Source organism: Etheostoma cragini, chromosome 8 (assembly GCF_013103735.1).
Source record: "Etheostoma cragini isolate CJK2018 chromosome 8, CSU_Ecrag_1.0, whole genome shotgun sequence".
NCBI classification, from domain to species: Eukaryota; Metazoa; Chordata; class Actinopteri; order Perciformes; family Percidae; genus Etheostoma; species Etheostoma cragini.
In genome coordinates, this window is record NC_048414.1 from 3,792,236 (window position 1) to 3,813,959 (window position 21,724).

Sequence of the window (21,724 nt, forward strand, 5' to 3'; positions counted from 1 at the left end):
ATAGACAAAGAAAGTCAGAGTTAACCTTAAGCACTTCTTTGAAAAGAACATGAAAGTCAAATCTAGTCCTCTGATATTGAGCCTACACAAGCCACAACCGACCGAACTTCTTGGTGTCAGGAGTGTTGATGCCACAGTCACTTTTGCTATCAGGCCTGTCTTTCTGTCTTCATGTTGTCTAAGACTTTGTCTGCCCAGAGAGCTTACAGGCAGAGCTGGGAGAGAATGGTGGGCTACGGCCGCTCGTCTTGACAGATAAACAGGATTTTGTGTCTGGCAAGCCCAAGATTGTCAGCTCCAATCTCTTGAGAGAATTACAACCGGCAGTCAATGCTGAGACACTGGCTCAACAGAAAGAGCATCAGGCTCTGTGTTTGGATGAGTAGGAGACGCCGACTCCTTCATCACAATAGCACTGTATGGTTTATTCATGGCTGACAGAGCCAAGGGTACAGTTCAAGGTACCAAGAGCTGTTTTTCAGAGGTGAAATGGCCTCTATGTAAACATGTCATAAAAAACAATGTAAATGCGATACGGGGTTTGTGTAATACTAATAAGAATTTTAGTTTGAATTCAAGAAGGGCTGGTTGACGCGGCATCTGAGCAAACGCTTCGGGATTTATGAGCTTTTTACATTTTCACCTTTCATCTACAAAAGAGATTGCCTCTTCATCTCTGGCTTTCCCTGTGTAGCCTCGGTGTTTATACCACAGTAGTGGTGGCAGAGAAAGGCTTTAATTGCATAACTAGCATCAACATTTAACATTCGCAGTTGGTAGTGTTCTCTCCAGGCTTGTGGGAGCCTAAGTCCAGCATTTGACCTTTATGCTCTGAATGGTGCCCCACAGGTCACATTGTTGTCTTTGTTAAATGTCAGCAGTTAGTGTCTCAAAGCGATGCCGACAGTTTAAAGCATGTGGGCTGGATAAAAGCCACCTTTCTGCCATCCAGCACTTCAACCAGGTTGGTATTTCCTTTTGTAGAAGGGGAGGCTCTCTGTGCTTTCTAAATCAATTGGAATGAGTTGGCTGCGAGGCCCCTTTGGCGTTGAGCAGCATTACCCTGAGATAAGGGGGCTCAGACGTGACAAGCCATATTAAGCAGCCAGCTCTCCTCCTGATTGGAGCATTGCTGTGCTGCTCGCCTGCAGGAGGGAGCCCAGCGTCTAATTGAACAGTCTGCCTTTCTGTTGACAAGACTATAATTTCTACATATCACCAAGGAAAGCACTCGTCTTGTTTTATTGCCTGTGTGCCGAGGCTCTGATGAATGTTGGCTAATTTCTCTGGTGGAGACAAGTCTCAATCACCTCAAGGTTTGGTTCACGGTAATTTACGGGAAGGAGAGGTTTGAAGGGGGAGGGGGGTTGTGTAATAAAGGAGGGAGCGTGGACATGGTTAGGTGTACCCATGTCCATTTTCTTTTGACTACCCAAAGCTTATGTCTATCTAATTTAACGTCTGAAGGGGGAGGGTGCACAAAAAAAGAAAATGAATTGCATCAGATGACAATGGTGAGATGACTAAATTATTCAGTTACCTAGTGTGGAATGACATTTACCAGATTGTTGACTATTAATAGCACAGAGGTAGGATTGACATGTAAATGGTATCCTTCTAGTTAATTCTTGTGTAAATTGATATTTAGTACAACTACAGTATATCTGCAGTTTATTTCTAGGATGTTGATAAGCCAGTGTTTCCCAACCTTTATGGCTTGTCACCCACTTTAAACAAAGCAATGTCTCAAATAGTGACCCATTGTAACCCTGGGTAAGTTGCTTATGGCCAGGTTAACCAAAGAGGGAAGTTGTTTGTCCCCGTTATAGTTGAATAGTATTTAGAGTCCATAAATCAAATTATTAAGTAATTCAATGGAAAAAAAATGGTATTGCAAAAACGCTGTTTTCTGTTTTTCTACCCTGCTAAACATCTTGTGACCCCTTCAGATCCATCTTGCAAACACTTGGATAGGGCTAGGTATTTTTTAATAGCCTGTAGTACCAATGTCAGTTTACCAATATTGTGAATTCCACGCTATTAATTTAATGCTCAACAACCCCGAAAAAGCAGCTGCAAAAATATGTAAGTTTCTATCTTTTACGGTTATTAAATGATTGAATTATGAATCAGAGGTGCCGTTTTTGCTCGTATACGATCCTTTCAGTTCATGAGGGTTAACGATCCTTTTTTCTATAACAATTTTATTAAATCCATTTTATCAAAAAATAACTACAACATTACACATTATGAAGCAAATATTTTTAAGCTCCTTTACACACTGTAGTCAAGCCTTTTTAAATACATTAGTACACACACTTGTGACCCTGTCTCTGTGCGTAACGTGGTTTTTTTTTCTTGCGTGTTTCTACGACATGGAACATTAGAAAGCCAATCACAAGCATTATTTGATCTTTGCTACATGCTCATTAGCTAACTGACACTGATGAAATATACTCCCTAGGTACATTTTGTATTAAAGGACAAGGCTTTTTTTCATACTCTACACTATGGAATCAATTTGATCGGTACCCTAAAAGTATCCCCGCCCAACCCTTGGAGTGGGACAAATAACTAACTTACAGAAAGTGACCAGTGATAAAGTGTAGTAACATTCTTTTGCTTTGGCTGTTTCTGCTAAAAATAAATTACATTGTGACATTTATAACCATTGTCCACGGTACAGTTAATTGGCTAATGAATCTCATTCACAATGCATTGGATCGTGCTAAACAGATAAGTGATTATACTGTATTTCTACTTAATTGCCACTGATTACAGGTAAAACAATCAGGCAAGCCGCGTTAGGTTTCTCATCCAACACTTGTGTTTAAACGCCAGGTCTGCCGTTGGAGGCGCTCCCTGATTCTCCGGTGGCATCCTGCCGGCTGGCTCTCTGTTGGTATTTATTTCGAGACATTGTTAAAATGACCCAGTGAGCGTGTGTAACGTCAAACTGATTGAGCGAGCTATTCATACAAGAGCTGAGCTAACAAAAAAATATGAGGGTACATTTATTTTAAGCTGAAAGATTTAGGCTCTATTGTGGACGGATCTGGAAGACGCATCATTTTCTGTCATCTAGTCCCACCCTTCACAGAGCTGTATAGTGTATACCCACAAATGATGTGTTTAAAGAAATCCTTGCTTTGCAGCTGTCAGAGTCAGGAATGAAAGCTATCAGCAGCATCAGACAACTGTGTCCAAAGCAATGTTTCAATATTTTGCATGCTCCGGCTTCCATATGGTGCGTTACTGTTTCACTTTGAAGGACCCACCATGCATATTATTGTCTTCTATTTTGAGAGCCTACCCACCGTGCAGTGTGTGGAGTGAAATGTAGGGGTTTCACCAAACGTCTGTGTGCCCACCAGGGCCAGACCCAGCAGCTGTGACTGATAAAGCGGATCCTTTTCACAGGAGAAAAACTTGTTCTCTACTCCCTCTCGACTCTCAGCCTACAGTTCCTGTCCTGTCCCCGGGCAATAACGTCCGACTTCTAAATGCCAACTCAGTCAGGAGTTATCGCCACTATTTCCCCAGCAAAAAATGTCAGATGGATGGTGATTTTCTGCTTTATGATTTCACAAGAGTGGTGACCGTACAGTGTGAGAGAGATATTCTGTCCTAGTTTGATAAGTGGGGCATAATTATGAAAATGCCTTTTTGAAAACTAAGGTAAAGCCTCATTTCATCTCTGGTACGTCAGCTGAAACTGCAACAGACAATGTTTAGTACGCTGTAATAATCGTTGTTATACATTATTTTATCCTTATGCTCTTGACATTGTGTGCAAACTTAATTTGATTGCAACTTTTTGCTGGGCTTTGAATCTCATGTAAAATGTACTGGAGCCCTCCATGAACATCCATCACAGACTGAACTGTGCTGCCTCTCATGTCCTTCATTTTGGGGTGTATTTCACAGCCAGTGAGACACAAACGAGAGACAGAGCAGGCCATGGCTCAGCGACCATTGTCTCTCTTCCTGAACACAAGGCAATAATTGCCCATGCATCTCCAATCTGAGCCGAGAATAACAAGGTGAGAAAAATGAATGCCTCTGCGCCGCTTCAGGGGGAGAACATGTGAAAGGGCGCTCAATGACACGCCTCACACCTTTTAGCATCACTGCACATTGTACAGTTGACAGTCAAGTCCAGCGAAGTTAGGCCACTAAAGACAACAGAATGGTTTTCTTCTGACGGCCATAGAGAGCAAAGTGGAGTCAGGAGATGGTGGAAGTGAGTACAGTCAAATGACTGTAGGTTGATGCAAAGTGTCACTGCAGAAGCTACTTAAAGCTGAACATTGAGATTTGACTGCCATTTGACATATTTCCTTTTGAGCCATGAATGGACCAGAAAGAAGAGCCTTACTGGATATTTTTAGACTCTCTTTGATGGCTTATTAGCTGGACTTTAATGCCTTGACTCTCTTAAAACCAAATATAAATATATCATAATAATGGCAAAGGACCAAGAGTAATTCACCATTTCTCTGACAATTAGTGGCAGGATGAAAATGAATTGAATAGAATAGATGCCTTCAGTACAAAAACAAAACATATATACAGTATATATTCCCCATATGAGCTATGGTTCATATTTACTGTGTTACATAAATGTTATACACATACAGTATGTATTAAAGGCAGAGCTTCTACTTTTTGTGCAACTGAAACTTTGAGGTATTTTTTAATAGCACCTCTCCCATCTTGCACATTTATCTTATTTATTTAAACAGGGACAATGCACAGTTGGAGAGATCCAGCCTGAATATAAAAAAAAAAATAGGTCATAATTAAGCTGGTTAGAGTCGGTTAAGCTTAGTTTGAAGTCAAATCTTGGCAGATTCGGGACTCTAATCTAAACAGATCCCTCTAATGTAACTCAAACTTGCTTATGATAGCTTGCTATACAGTGAGATGCAAAATATAAATGAGGCCAAATTGTTAATTGACGCGTCAGTTGGACACAATGACCCTTGACTTGCTCTCGGTATAAACGCAATCCCCCACTGTTACGCCCGCTGGGTGTTAAAGACAGCACAGCACAGACAGGAGAGTGTTACCAGACGGTCTGCAGTGCCATGTAACCACAAATTTGTTTTGCTAACCTTTAGAGCAATCGAAAGACATCCCCCCTGATTTGGATGGTCATATTGTTCCAACTTTTCCTTTCTATGCACAGTTTGCCCAGTACACTCTTATTACCTCTCATTCTGTGAGTGTCTACCTGAATACCAAGCAATCTGTAGAGAGCACAGGTCAGGCAGCACAACATGGGGCACCCAACCACTCAGAAACGCCCAATGAGGTCTTTTCCTTACTTTTTCATTTTTCTGTGGCAACCTTCAAGATAATGTGAATACTTTCCCCCAAGGCCTCTTAAACCTGCCACCCACCCACCCATCCTCCCTTTTCTTTCCGCATGGGAGATGAGAACACAGGTGCACACACACATGGGTTGAAAAAGCTACATTAACACAATACGCCGCACACAGTCGAGGTTGTGAATATTTAACGAGGGCATTGCAAAGTTTGAGGATCTTAAAGTGTAACTCACTGGTCACCATGCATCTTTAATCGGGTCCACCCCGCTTGTCCGACAGCTGTGAGAGGACCCAGGGTTTGTAGAAAGTAGCTGGCCCTCTACACCTTAATGAATAAGTAAAGACTTTCAACCAGGCACAGATCCAGTCGGCAGGCTTAGAGTCATTAACAAGTTGATTTCTTTTCTTGAGAAAAGCCTGCATTCTTTACAAGCTACAGATTAGCCCTCAAATTTGATCCGTCTCTCAACACATTTCACTGAGCTTTGACACAGCCCGACCTAGCCCGGCCACTTCCTGTTTCTCTTCTCAGCGTGTCCAAGCAGCAGCCTCTACAATGCACATTTCATACCTGAAAGAAATTAGGTTGTTCCAGCACTGAGCCTCTGTTTATGAGGTTCTCATAAATATTTTCCATCTAAATGTGTGTCAATTTTAGAGCGGCTTCCTCCAAAGGAGGCAAACTTGATTTTGAGTTATATCATGTTCATTATACACTTGCGATTGCTCAGTGCTCCTTATTTTCTGAGAAGCTGTTTAATGTTAATGTGGCTTTATTATGAACTCCTGAAAACAAAATAAACCTGAATGCACATTTCTGATTGTGTAACAATATCCTCTGTGTACAGCACAACAGGTTAAAATGCAAATTTTTTTTAAATCAAACATTGATCTGTGTTTTTATTTTTCCCCAAATCCAGTCCCTTCCATTGCCTGCATGTCATTAAACACATAAACAATAATGTTTACCAAATGGCTTTGTTGTACAACATACCCGCTTATTAAAATGGCATCTCATTAGAAGCATTGAGCAGCCGTTTTACATGAGATTAATTGGGTTTTTTTGAAAGCACTTTCTCTTCATTATCATTCTGTCTTGCAAATGGATTCACAGCAAAAGCAATGCATATTCATTTTACAGGAAGCTTGAAAATTGTTCGGAAATGAGCCAAAGGTGGTGCCGGGCTGATGTGCCGACTTACGTTGAATAATAAACACAAGAGCTTTTGCTCTAGAGGTGAGAGACAACGACTGTCTGCATAATACAGTTGGAGACCTGCTGAAAACACGGAAAAAAAATCACTTTTAATTTGTTTAAGCCCTTAAGAATAATCAGTATTAGGTATGACCTTTTACAGCATTCAAACATGTTCAGACTCAAAACGAAGAGGATGTTTGTTGCTATTGTGTATGCTGCCAGGTGGAGATTTGGAAGCAAGCCATAGTTATCTCTTTCACTCTAGTGGCATTAATAATGCACACAGACAAGCTTTTACTAGATTCTGATTTGCTATTTCAAAAGGTAGAGGAATTGTGCAGTATACTCTCTTGATAAAGTGGTCTAGTTGCACTTTTAATAAAAAATAATAGGAATGAGTCTTTTTTCTTTTTCTTTACACGTACTATTTTGTATGTGCAATGTGTATATTTCAACATCAGAGGAGCCCACTTGGTTGAAAGCCTGCCCGAGGCTGGGAACCAAACAAAAAGTATTCCTTTTTGCCAAGTTATGGACTCTTTTACCTGAGGCAAGATGAAGTACTTCAAAGGCAAAGGGCATCCTTTGTCAGCATCTCAAACTGACAGCAAAAGATCCACCTCATGAGTAATTGCAGACAACCGCTATTCAAAAGAAATAGTCCCTTTGGCTACACATCCAAAAACAAGAGACACAATATCACGGAGCTGTAAAACACAGACAGATCCTTTCATTAACCTCTGTGGGGTTAATGAACCATTAGTAGAAAAAAACACTAGTGTTTTTTCTCCAAAAAGAATCATTTTTACATTTAACTGTGAAGTGGACTGTTTAACACTTTAACATGCTAACATATAACAGGCATTACACATACAGTATGTAATACTTTTTCTTTTCCTTTTGTTTGCCCTCAACCTGATTCTGATTGATTTTCTTAAAGAGAAAAAGGAGAAATCAGACCAGAAAGATTAGCTAATGTCATCCTTGTGGACACATTCTTAGTCTTTAGCTGAGCATAAATGTCACTGAACAGTAAAACACTCGTTAATTAAAGTGTAATTGTGTTACAGTTGGTTCGGTGCCTCATTTAGTTCCATCTGATTATAGCAATGAACTGCCACCACTGTTTCAAAAAAGAACAAAAAAAACTATAGAGACACTGACTTAAAGCCTTTGTGTAATTAGCTAATAATACAAGCAATCAGCGTAATTTCGTATCACATAGGGCACCTGGTTACGGCCCAATACAACCACTGTCCTTTAAGCCGCCTACATATGATCTGTGGTCAAACTGGGAAGTAGGTAGGGCACAGAGCAAAGAGACAAAGCGCAGAACGTTTTGGAATCGGTTGCGCACACTGTTGCTGCTTAAAGGGTCATCGCCAACGAGGCCGACCAAAAGGCGGCAATTCCAAATAATGGCATTGCCATGGCTAGCGCTGTGCCTAGTTGGGCGGCAATGCACTCCCCATAGGAAAAGATGGAACGGCCAGCATACAACGGTCTTACTGCTGATCATGTTACTTTACTGTTGGCCATTAGGCATCTTAACAAGGTGAGATGGATTTTAAAGGTGAAATTAACTATAATACATCTGCAGGCAGTTGACATATGTGTTGATTTTGAACAGTAACTCAACAATTTCATGGTGCCTTCAAAAGCCACTGTGTTTGGGAGCAGGGATTCAAGATTATCCACCATTAGTTGGAGATAGAAGAAAAGGAACTGTAATAGTTAAACTAGTAACAGAATTGCTTAATTGCAGTATCATTAAAAGGGTGCAGAATTGGAATAGCATTTTTACGAGGACCTCGAAGCTCATTTCTGTCATCGCAAATGCCACAGTGTTTTGCATAACCAAGGTCATAAAATAATGGGCTGATGATGGAAAACTCAAGGTCTGCGCAATGACCGCAGAAAATTGCTGAACGCTGTAATGTTGCATTGGCACAAACAGGGTCGTTAAGGTTGAATAAGTACGGGCTTAAGTCCCAGAATAGCTAATTAATACAGACCATGTGCTCTTGGACACTCATGGGAGGCCTGACACAACAAACACAGCCAGGCGAGTTGCACAAAAAATAAATAGGCTGCATTTTATCATTTTGTTGGTGGTTTTAGTTGAAAATATAATTGTAAAAGATAAGATTTAAGAATCTGTCTCTTGGGGCCGGGTTGTCTCAGTTGGTAGAGCAGGCGCACATACAGTATACTTTGGGGTCTATGCCTCGAAGCAGAGGTCCAGGGTTCAAATCTGACCTTTGATGATTTCCTGCATGTTGTCCCAGTCTTTCTCCCTTTTCTCACCTAGCTGTCCTATCAAATAAAGGTGGAAAATCGCAAAAAAAATAATCTTTATGAATAAAAAATAGAATGTGTCTTGTGTTTTTATCAGATTTTGAATCCTAATGCATTCTCAGCATGTAGCTGAGCTAATCTTCCATACATACATTAAAGGGGTATCAACACTTCTTTTGAAAGGGCCATTTGATCCATGACACATTTGTTTTTGATTACCAAAGGAGAAGCTCAGCAAGGGCTGCCCTGTCAGGGGTATTGGAGATAAATGCCTTTTAGTGATTGGCTGTACAACACATCTCTCATCAAATATTCATGCTGGAGACTTGGGAGTCTTCCGAGGATGCAGGGATATAGGATATTCTCCCATCAGTCTAGCACTGGGATAGGTAGTCAATGTCTGAGCAAAGAGCCGCCTCCAGAAGAACTTGGCTATTCAAGGCTGTGAGGCCAGCAGGAAATATGAGCTTCTCTGAGGTATCGTGCTGTACATCTCAATTTCTGCTTGTTGCTCATCCTCCTGCATTTGGGAGGAAGACAAATGTGTGATTTCTAGGATTGTCAAGGTTGCTTTTGAAGCATAAAACTTTGAAGACTACAGATTTCTTGATTTAACCTATATACACTGCTTTGATCCATTGGAAGGTTTTAAGTCAGTAATGCAGTTTTTTTGTCTTTCTTTCTCATGAACGTTTGCCTATATAATCCATGCAATGATGTTACTCTTATCTCAGAACAGCTGAGTGTGTATATGTGTTTCATTTTTAAGCTGGACTACCTTTTTCATTCAAGCATGATGTAAGTTTTCAAAATTATTTTGTTTCTGATTTTTAAAAAATATCTATTTGATGATATGGGTATTTTTCCGAAGATCAAAGAGAGTTGCGAGAGAATGATCATTATCTGCAAACCAGTTCTGGCCGTTGTTCTGTGAAGACTGAATAAAGAGGAAACTGTTGGGACACCTTATTCTCACGTAACTATGGATCTTATTGTAATTTAAAGTGGTGTTCATCCATTTTTGGGCAATAGCGGAACTCCAAAATAACGTAAAAGAAATGCTCTTATTCTAAAGATTTAATGTGGCTAGGTTTTAAGCAATAAGCTGCAAATTTGCACAACCAGCAGATATGTAATTCCAATATTCAATCTCATTTTTGCTTGGTTTTGGTCACCACCACATCCTGAAAAAGCCAACTATTTTCAACACTATCTGTTGTCGATAGCTTTGGTGTTTGGAAGTTAGCACGCAGTGGGAAAAGCTAGATCAACTACCAAATCATTTTTATTTCCAACATCCATTATTCTCCCAGTAGAGGAATTTTAAAAAGTCCATAACAACGATTGAATCTCAGCTTTTCAGACTCAAACTACTGTGACATGAGATTGGATGAATATTAGATTACTTCTGGCAATGGACATGGCGAGTCACATTATTAAAACACAGGCGTCCATCTCGAGTTATAACAAATCCCGGCAGGAATCCAGGAGATACTACTCCTGAGCAAACAAGGCTTATAGGTTATGGGGACATTGAGTCATAGCATAATTTTTAGGTTCATAATTTACTTAAAAGCAATTTAAGATGGAATATATTATTCAAACAAACTCCATGATCCCACGGTGGCAAGAGATCATTTATATTTTAAATTTTTGCGGGCCTTTATTTTGATAAGACAGCTGCAGCCATGAAAGGGGAGCTAGAGGGTGGAATGGGCGCCCACTACTCAGATTTCTACCTAACGGACATAGTTGTCAATTTTTTTCAGATGTTGATATTGCTAATAATTGGTTTAGCACAATTTTAATTCAGTTTTAGGATGCATTTTCCTAATTATGCTCATGATTCTTGACTGAAATGGAGGTGGCACCTTTAAATTTACCTTAGTACTTTCATCCGCTGTGATTAAATGCAAATCCCAGTTGTGTGAGTTCACATTCAGCTCTTTGGCTGTCTACGTTCTGCTTGACCAAAAAGCTCATTCCCTAAGAGCACTTCAATGTATGCGCTGTCATACTGGGTGAAACTGGGCCATCTTATTGTGTCTCCAGTCCTCATTTCAACCCGGAGCCTTTTGAAAAGCCTGCCAGTGCCCCGTCTTCCCCTGTTCTAAATGTGTTGGGAGGAGATAGTGCATTCTCATGTTATCTGCCACCGGCCTTTTGCCCCTTCAGCCATTTACTCATTTCACAGATTTGACCAGGAGGTGACCTTGGCTCTCTAAGTGCTTTTAAGGCAGAGCCAAGTCTGCCCTTCCTTTTCTCCCAAATGGAGAGCGCGAGCAAGAAGGAGAAGTAGAAGGGGTTCCTTTCCAGCCTTTTCTTTAACTGCCTTTTACCTCCCTTATTCCCATCCTCTCTCATGCCCGTAGCCACTGTCCAGTTTTTTTAATGGAGTAGACATGATGACAGGCTGTTGTCTGCTAATTCAAGTGGGTCTGTGCTTTTAATGTAGTAAACAGCCTCAGGGGAGCAGCAGCATGACGTCAGGCACAGAGGGCAGTCAGGGAGTTTGAAGTTGGTGACACACACAGTCTATTAGCCAAATGTGATATAACAAAGAATTAATTGAATATATTTGCCCTGGAGAGTACTTCCCAATATTCAAACACTTATCATCTTGTGTCTCAGATGTAGGTAATAATTTATATCACCGGCCGCATCTTAACCACCTCACACAAGGGATGGGGAAGAAATGAAGACAGAGCATATGCATGTGTCTGCATGTGGACAGGGGGTGTACACATGTCAAATGTGTTTTCTTGTGGAAATAAGCAGGACAGCCTCCACCGCCATCCCTCCCAAGTGCACCCCTGGCAGAGCGCTAATCTGGGTCAAAGTGCTAACTGCTTAGAAGGGCCATGGAGAGGCTCGGCCACGTATGAATCATTTCTCACGCCTCCCGTTCTTATTATGCTCACCGTAGCCAGAACGGCGAAAGGCTTTGACGTTTTCCTCCAACCTTGAACATAAACATCCAGACAACACCCTGAAAGCTTCAGTAGCAAACACAGCTTCAATCTCTTTCACATCGAGTCAGTGACTCTTCTCAGCACTGCACAGAGTCCAAGAGCCTCTCAACAGGTCTCCGTGATGAAGAAAGTACTGTGTATTGGCTGTCCAGACATGGCATGAGTGCATTTACAGCTATAAATGATACAAGACCTTTTCCTCTCCAGCCAAGTAAGTAGAAATCAAATACGGAGGGAAATATGGAAGGATCTGATGAAGTTTTTTTCAGTTCTGGACCAGGCTGGATGATCTGGGCAATTGTATTGCAGCAGTGAAAGGGCCCCAGCCATTTGTTCTGAACGTTTTGATGCTTGATTGCTCTGAAGGTAGCAGCAACGGGTGGCACATGCTCAGTGTTTCATGACAACGTTTTCCAGCTTGCGCCACCTGTGCCACTGGAAGAAACGAAACAAGCCTTGATGTTGATGAATTGGAAAAGCTTTGTTGATGTCTCCAACACATCCTGGAACAAGAACAAGGCACTGTCCTCACACTGTATGAGCTTAGAAGGGCAAGGACATCGGGTCCGTCCGGAATTGAAAAGGGCTGTTTGGAAGTGCTTAGAAATATTCTTGTATCAGAGACCATTTGGGGTTTGTTATGCTCCAAGGCTTGTCTTTCACACTGATACCCTATGGGAGAACAGCTGGAAGTGCTGTTTCTCCCCTGAGGGCCACGGTGGCGGTTGTTGTGTGTGTTTGTGTGTGTTGGTGTGTGTGTGTGTGTGTGTGTGTGTGTGTGTGTGTGTGGGGGGGGGGGGGGGGGGGATGGTAGTTGGACAGGGTGTCCATGGGGTATGCATCACATTCAACACACACACACACACACACACACACACACACACTCCCTTCTACTGCCACCTTCACAAAATCGCCTCCTCCTCCTCCTCCTCCTCCTCCTCCTCCTCCCCCTCCTCCTTCTCCTGCCATTACAATGACTGAGCTCAGACTGCTTACACCAGTGACAGGCCCAGCACAGGGAGGCGATAGGGGAAAGCGGGGCTGCTGCTGCTGTCGTTGCTGTCATTTGTTTGCAACGTTTGATGCAGATGGGACCAATTTTATGATCAGAAAAACACTTGACAGCTTGCCGGCGCAAAGCAAGAAACAAATAGAAAATAAGAGTTTGTGTTGTCGCCTCAAAAGGCATGATGAATCCCTTTGGAAGATTACCTTTTGTGGAGATGACAGGTCATCCACTTCAAACATGATTGGCTGTTGTGGCACATGCCTTACAGGAATTACATGGCGGACTCTGCAAGTAACACAGCTTTCAGGCTTTAATTTACCCCAGCGTGCGTTGATAACACCCTCCCTGACAATTCCCCACTGCATCACGATGATGAAGATCATTTCCGTGTTTCTATAAGGGGCATGGATGTCGGACAAGGGTTGCTAAGTCTTTTTAGATGACAGATTCCTTTGCCTGGCAGGCTGTAAGAATGTAGTGATTTGTAAACTGTTTGACCAATTTAAATTATTAACGAAACGGCCATTTCATAATAAAGGGATTTATTATTCCGCCCTGCGCCACAATTTTGTTATCAACAAAAGCCTTTGTTACTCTAGGCTTTTTTTTTTATCTAGAAAGAAAATCCATTGAAAGTGGCTAGGCTAAAGGCCTGACACAAAGCAACTGCTGAATCCCCGCAAATCTGCAGGCTTAATTGATTATTTGTGCAGAGCTGTATATCTGCCAGGTGCAGGATACCCAGGGGAAATAATGTAAAACAGATAACAAGATGAAATGAGAGAGAAATCTTTTTCTATTCACAATGAAATTTTCCATCTAGGTTTTTCCCATTACGGAAACGCAGCTTCACATTAAAAAAAAAACCGGCGTGGCCTACATTGAAACTTCAGACTTGATTGAAGCAGGCAAGAAAAGTGTTTGTTAAGAGGTTATTTTGATTTCTGAATAAGACATGGAGGGACTCGATGGTGTGTGTACCTGAGACTCCCAGAGGAGAACATTTTATTTTCAAAATGTATCTTTATTAATATTCTGCTTCTCTCAGTTCCCTGCCGGCATTCAAAGGAATGAATTCATTGTGCCGTACACAAATGTTTTTTGAAAAAGCAATCTATTCACATTTTTTCACATTCAGGTTTGCAGGTGTTACTCCTCAGCCAAGTCACGTGTTCTCAAAGGCAGCTTGACATTGGGGTTTTATTTTATTTGGAAATAACTTTAAAGCAACAACCTTGGGAAGATGGAATGTGAAATTACTGTGGAACTTGACTCGTGTTTGTGGCATGTTAGCGCTGCTGTGCACAATCCTGACCTTTTTTCATTTACTCTGCGCTTCACTCCGCTTTCACAGCGCTCCAAAACAAATAGTGGTATCGGTGGCACGCAGGAGGATTGCTTCCACACGGGAACAATGAAGCCATTACGAATGGAGACGGAATGGAAAGTCTTTTGTTTTGTTTTTTTGTTTTTTTTGGTGTGATATAGAATGCTTGGCATTAGGTTGCACATCAGGCCAGACCATAATTGCCTTCTCCTCACCGGGGAGCTCCTTGTTTTCCATTTCAAGTCTGTCTTTGTCAGATTTCACCATTAGACGGAGGGTTGTAGCAGGGGAAAGGAAGACAATTCCTGAATCAGTCATCTCATATGGGCTGCCAGAGGAGCATGGAGGACATTGATGGTGAAGCCATAAATAGCTTGCCAAGGTACTTTGACTTTTTGCCTGGAACACAAAAAAGGAACATTAGGAAATGAAAACTAGGTCCTACTTCATCAGATATGCTGTACTGTATCTAGTGTTGAAATGATTACATGACTCAATTGATGATCAATTATTTATTCATCATACGTGGACTTTTGTTTAGTTTTCCTTATGGTAAATAAAATATGTGTATTTTGGTTTTAGACTATTGGTCTGGTTTGAAGATGGCACTTGGAATCTGGGATCTTGTGATGCACATTTGTTGCGTTTTTCTGACAATTTAAGATTTACTGATTACACAAAAAGATGTATAAGATTTATAGCTTGATATACTTTATTGCAGCACTTATATATAAAATGTATATACATTATATATATATATATGTATGTATATGGCTGTAACACCATCAGCATCCATCCATCCTATTTTGTCTGAAGGTGTTGGATGATTCTCCAAGAATTCAGTGCTCCTAATTGTGAAAGGCACTCTGTGAAAACATTGGGAACATACTTTTTTTTTCATCTTCATGATACCAGTCAATGCAGAGGTCTTCAAATCATTTTCCAGTTGCATTGTTTCTGGTTTTCATTGCCTTGTGTACTCATCTTTCTGCACAGCAACAACAAAATATTTAGCCTGCTGTGACGTTGAGGATTGATGGGCTGAAGATTTCCAGCTGCGAACATTTCCAAGCCCTAAGGGATAAGTCATGGTGTGATACAACCAGGTGATAGTAGTTTTCTTTGGAGGGGGGGGGGGGGGGGGGTCTTTCTGGGCGTATTTTCTATCTCATCTCTTTTAGGAGCAACTGTAGCAACAATCAGAATGAATTCTGGCTCCTAGCTGGATGTGACTGAGTGAAATCCAAAATGGTATTAAAAAAGACAACAACATGCAGAGATAATTGAATTAAAAAAATGCAAGGTTTGAGAAATCTTCAATTCAGATCAAATTGAAAATGTAGCCACAAGAATGAAAATGTAATTGAATTTGTGAGGCCCCTTATGGCTAGGACACTCTGCTTTTGTCACTGTTTTGTTGCCACCAATCTCCCTTCATGTCAATCTAACAGGATTTATCCTCTTATTGAGCCCAGTTTTCAAAAGGAGTTTGGGACAGACAGCTGATACGAGTTAAGTGCACAGCGCATTGCTGGGTATAAGCAAGCAGAGAGGCAGTGTTGTGGTTTATTTGGTCCAGTTCACTCTCTCTCACACACACACACACAAAGTGCATAATGGATATTTAACAGCCCTAGCCTGCTGAAAGTGTGCTGTGTCCTGAAATGGTGCTGGAGACATCGGAGGGAGTGTGTGACTGCCAGGATGACACACCCATTAAAACACACTTAGTGCATTTCACTGATGCAGTTCCACACTGGATTCATGACACAATAATGCATACAACAGTACACACATGCCGCCTTCCCTCTTGCTAATGGATGCTCCAGTGAGTCATCCATACATACATCTATACCTATTCAATACCCTAGCATGTCCTAAGTATAAACAGTGGAGACACTGGAGATAGGGATGATGGCATTTTAGGTGTTCTGCCGTGCATCTCAGTCACAGTTAAATCTGGGGTACAAGAACCGAGCATGTTTCCCAGCTGTGCCTTTGGCAGGATGAGCATCTCATCCTCTTCCTGCTCTGAGCCCGTACTGAATTATTGAAACAAGAGAGGCGCTTCGCTTTGTCTTGTTTCATCAGGATAGACGCCCAAAACTCCAATCTGAGAGATCAACTCCCCTCTAACATGAAGCAGAGACGTTGTTTAAGTGTAGCTTTCCGCTGGATCACGCACAGAATACCACTTAGTTTTATAGTAGGTGAGGAGACTCAACATAGCTTATGTTTGTGCAAAAGGAAGGATCTGGTGCTGAGTTCTCACCAAAGAAGATGAGGCAGGCAAGAGTTACCTGAGCCACGGTGTCAGGAGGACCTTCTTACTTGTAGCCATCAGCTGAGATTCCTCCAAAGGCTCCAATGATTCTTCTCATTATTATGCTACACTCAGCTTTCTCCAGCAAAACTCTGCAATTTACTGGACACATGGCACCCACAATGGAGACAATGAGTAAGTTTACATGAACACCGATATTTCAGTATTATTCCGAATATGACCAGATTTTGAATTTGAAACAGGCCTTGTAAACAGCATATTCCATTTTTTTCGTATGTGGGATATGCCGGTATTATTCGGGAATTAGAAGCATCCTTTGTACATGTATGCAGCGCATTCAGAATATGTCTCTCAATTGTTGGTTTTTACACAGTTTAGGAGTTCAGTTTATTGATCCTTTATATCTTCCCTGTTTGCGGCTTACAATGAGCTTCGACGTTGATTGTTGTACACAAACCAACCAGCTTACAAGGTTCCGGTAAAGACACATGCCCAAAAGAAAGAGAAGAGATTATTTAAAGATTATGAAAGACTTTGATATCAACTGGTTTTTGGATACGCACAAACTTTGCAAAGTTGACTCTTTCACCACTTTGGTTTAAGGAATGAAATAGGGAGGCTGTGTTCACACAATCAAATAAGTGCACTACCAAGGTTAATCTTTGAAAAAAATATCATTTTGCACGGCTACATGTAAACAGGAATATTTGTGGAATATTCACTTTTATTAGACATGTAAACAGCATGTCACCTTAGTTGGAATATCGTCTTTTTCGGAACATTAGTAAAAACCAGAACATTATGTGCTTGTTAAAGTAGTCAATGACATATTGTGATGATATTCTGCTTTAGCCTGTACGTGGTACGAGTTGGAGCATAAAGCCTTTATGTAGGCGAAAATACACTGTAGTTAGCGGTTCTCCAACTTAACTTGGGATAAAATGATTTACTCATGCAGTTCTTCTAGACTTTCCAAGTGTTATTGGGCTGAATAAATCATGGTCGGACAGTAAAATTAGTAATTTTGTGGGGTTTGTGATGCTACAAAAAAATGTATCCCCTGATTTACAGACATCTTTTTTCCCCATGTAAATCTACGGGGAAAAGTCTTTTTGCGCCAGGGTGGCATCACATGGTGGTCCAGGAGTGTCAATTCCACTGTTGTTCAATTTGCTTCAAAGCCCGGCACACTTCCTGGGCTCCACATACGGACACGTTGTTGGTAACACAATAGCTCACAAAGAAAGACAGATTGTTTTATATTGTTACAAATGGGATTATTTTGTGTGAAACACTTAAATAAAAAACTGTAAATGCTAGCTGGTAACATCAGGTTCTCTTGTTTATTTGGAGACTACTGTATCTCAAGGAAGATGACGAGTTCATTCCTCAATCTGCCAAACTGTTAAATCAGAAGATGAGTTCTTGTCAGGCTGAGGGTAACATGAAGTTAGCCAATAAGACGTAAGGGTTCAACTGTTCTAACCCTGGCAATATGTGCTTGAGTACTTCCAACGCTGGATGCCAGCCAATTCAATGTTTGAAATATTGTGCTCAATATGATTTCTTTTTTTTTCTTCTTCTTTTTGGCTGTTTATACATACATTTTCAAAGACTCTTTTGAAAAAGAGAAGTGTAACCGAACCACTTACTGAACATACTGAATCCTTTCTGGATTTAACTAAATTGTTGAAATTCTGGGCTCCCAACATTTAAACTTTTAAATATAAAACATTCAAACACATTTGAAATGTAATTAGACATCTTGCAAACTATAAATTCAACAACTACATCACAAAAAGACCCGTGCCTTAGATACCACTTCTTTAAATGTTTACAGCTATTAACTGCTTTACAACTAAAGCAGATATAAAAAAGTTCTGTAGGTAGTGATGCTCATTTGGGTTGTTATACTGTGTAAGCGGATAAAACTGCTAAATATTGTAATTGCCGGCCACATAAATTCACACTGCTCAGAACCTCGCACAGAACAGGTTGCATTGGATGGAAATGTTAAGTTCAGTTTTCAAGTGTGCACAAAGAGATATTGACTAGCCGCGTCCCAGGTGGGGCTGACTCCTGGTGCGAGTGATCGATGTGCGTGTGGTCATTGAACTGCGCTTAGAGGTAGTTTGTATTCTATTAGGCATCTCTGGGGTTTTGCAGCAATGGAACAAAAGCGCATGCTGATGCCTAATTGCTGGCAGAGAAAAGACTAACGCCATTGTTACATCTGTAGGTTGTTACTTCTGCTGCTGCTGTTTATTGGCTGTTTCTCCCTCAGCCCATTGCAGTTGTACAGGTGCCATGAGGAGTTGGCCATCCTGTGGTGACTGAGCCTCAAATATATTCTGTTCTAGCTGAAATCTGTATATGGCTTTCAATGCTACTTAAGACTACTGATATATGTTGGTTTAGCTGTCGACATCAGATATACTTTGTGATTGCTTTGTTTTATCTGTGTTGGAAAGATCACATCTGGGAAGCTAGGATGGACATTTCCTTTGTAAAATAAATGAGTGATTGATAAATCATAACATAATTGATAAATGAATAAATTTAACCATCCTTTTTTACTCAGTTTTGTCTCTTTTTCTTCTCATCTTTGTCTTTGTTTTTCTTCTACGGAACACAAATCTGAAATAGTAAACTAAAATGGAACATCAACTGATTTTTCCCTTGATAATGGTGACAGAAAAAGTTACATTCTCAAATCAAATTGGTGTAACCTAGCTGATAAGAACAGATAGAAGCAACTCTTTTTCACATACCAGTACAGTGGGGGATGCAGATGCTTCCAAATGGTATATATTTTATTGTTATTAGTGAAGAAACCTTTTCTTTGCATCAGAAGTCCATTGTTTGGCATATTCCTATCCTTAATGTCCTGCTGTGACTTAAGTTTTTCTCTGAAGTCATTTGCCGAGATTTGGTTAACATCTTTCCCATAAAAGGAAAAAAAACACCACTCTATCACACATCATTAGTAGTCTGTTGAAGAATAATTATGATGCTACTGGAAGATAATCACGTCCTTCATGGCAGTATGGTCCCAAAAATTAATTCCCCCACAATCTGTTGATGCTTGATAAAAAGGCAAATTATTAGCATGCAGCGTCTCGGGCTGACGACGTTCAAAGCAAGCCGGTCTAACTTTTCGTTTCTCATGTTCTTCTCATGCAGATCCCAGTGAGAGCTTGTACAGCATGAGGCTGCTGTGGAAATCCCTGGACAAGATGAGGTGTCTGCGGAAACGCTCCACTATTCCCTTCCTCGGCTTCCTCATCACCTTCCTCCTGTTCCTGAACCTCTACATTGAAGATGGCTACGTGCTGGTTAGTACGTTTGTGTTGTGTATGTCTTTAGCAAGCATTTACCAAAGAAGGATGTTAGATGAAGTACTACAAATGTGTATTCCTTTCTAATGTCTGAGCAACAAATTGGCCAAAAATATGCTTTTGAAGTGTTCACTCCGCCCATGTCGTCCCTTTTACAGTTGCTTGTTTTTCAAGGAAACATGTTTAAAATTTCATAACTTAGACCTAAGTTGGAATCCAGACGATTTATTTCTTATTCATGATGCCATCAAAAGTTGGTGATCACAGTACATTATCTGTGTTTGTTATTTCAATTATTAAGAAGTAGTTCACATTTTCAACTCTCTCGTGCTCTTCTAAAGTCCATTTGCTTGGCTTTGCAAACAGCTTGAAGGGGTTTTAAGATCTAACATTAGCTCCGCCACATCAAAACACATATTGTCTCAAGTTTGTACTGGATGTTAGAGACAAGTTTAAGGAAACAAATGGCTGGTTTTAACCTTCAGCTGAATAATTTACAGTAGAAATAGATTTTCCCTTTTCTGCAATAGGAGTAGTAGTAGCAGTACCTGTCTCTATTGTTCATAATGTGAAGTTTGTGTTTTTTATGTTGTGTTCCAGGAAGGGGATAAAAGACAGCTAAGGGAAACATCCGTCCACCCTTCAAGCTCTGAGCGATACGTTCACACCTTCAGAGACCTGAGTAACTTCTCTGGAAGCATTAATGTCACTTATCGTTACCTCGCCGGAACCCCACTGAACCGCAAGAGTAAGTTTAGTGTTTGTTTGAAGAGAAATTTGCATTGACTGTTTTTATAAGCTTGGGGAGACAATACGCCACACAGTAGTTGTAAACATGAGCTGAGAATAAAAACTCAAACTTAAAAATCTGTGACGTGCGGATTTTAAGCACAGCAATAAAATGCAACTGCTCCACAGAGACACATTTAACCTCAAACACTACACACTCCTCCTTTTAAGAGTGCTATGATTTAGTTTTTGATGTTTTACCTAGAATACGCTCTAGTTTAAGGTCAGAGGATGTGAGTTAAGATTATTTTGCCATTTTTCCCCAGGATCAAGAAAAAAATTACAATTGGGCAAACATTGAATTAAAGATGCAAATTTAGATTTTGTTTTTCTGACCAATGACTGACCCTTTATAACTAATAATTAACCGCTAAAAGTGAAGCAGGCAACTGAGTCCCAGTTCACCCATCCAGGGCGCTCGACCATACTTTCCGCGTCTGCGGAGGGCTACAGATTTCTTACGGTCTTGCAGCTCCAATGTTGTGTGCATTGTCATTGACACATGCCGCCAGTTTCCTGGAACCAGTTGCTCATGTAACCAACACAAGGTGTGTAGGTGTGTGTCTGCCAGGTGACTCTGTGTTTAGGACGGACGATTTTAACCCGCCATTCCTCATCCATGTAGAGGCATGTCACCTCTCCAGCATGAGAGCCACCAACTTAGCAGAAAACGCAACTTCCTGGTGCAAAGTTTGCACAAGCAAGTAAAAATTAACTGTATAGCCTTTTTTTCTTTACATTGTTTTATTAATATTGTTTTTAACAGTTTAACTGACAGAGTATAATTCGATCAAATATTGTGTTGGTTAACGGTTCAACGGTTAACTTGTTGGTATTGAGTTTGAAATAATCAATCTTCTCCAACCCGTTATTGCATTGCGATACAATATACTTTAATGTGGTCATTTGAAAGTATTTCTGTTTACATCATGATATCATGAAATTTCTCAATTCTCTTCACAGAGTATCTCACCATTGGACTTTCATCAGTCAAACGAAAAAGAGGAAACTACCTATTGGAGACGATCAAATCCATCTTTGATCAGTCCAGTTACGAGGAACTCAAAGAGATTGTGGTTGTGGTCCACCTGGCAGACTTTGACCTGGTCTGGTGTGAGAACCTGGTGCAGGAAATCACCAGGAAGTTTGCCCACCACATCATAGCCGGACGCCTCC

At 40.7% G+C, this 21,724-nt stretch overlaps 1 protein-coding gene across 1 annotated transcript in view; it reads left to right on the forward strand.

Moving 5' to 3' along the window:
• The window catches only part of mgat4c (mgat4 family member C), a 79,245-nt gene that overhangs the window by 55,834 nt on the left and 1,687 nt on the right, over window positions 1–21,724 (forward strand). The window contains exons 3-5 of the mRNA XM_034879029.1: window positions 19,605–19,756; window positions 20,360–20,507; window positions 21,512–21,718. Of these exons, the coding sequence (XP_034734920.1) occupies window positions 19,605–19,756; window positions 20,360–20,507; window positions 21,512–21,718 (507 nt within the window). The remainder of the gene's footprint in view (window positions 1–19,604; window positions 19,757–20,359; window positions 20,508–21,511; window positions 21,719–21,724) is intronic.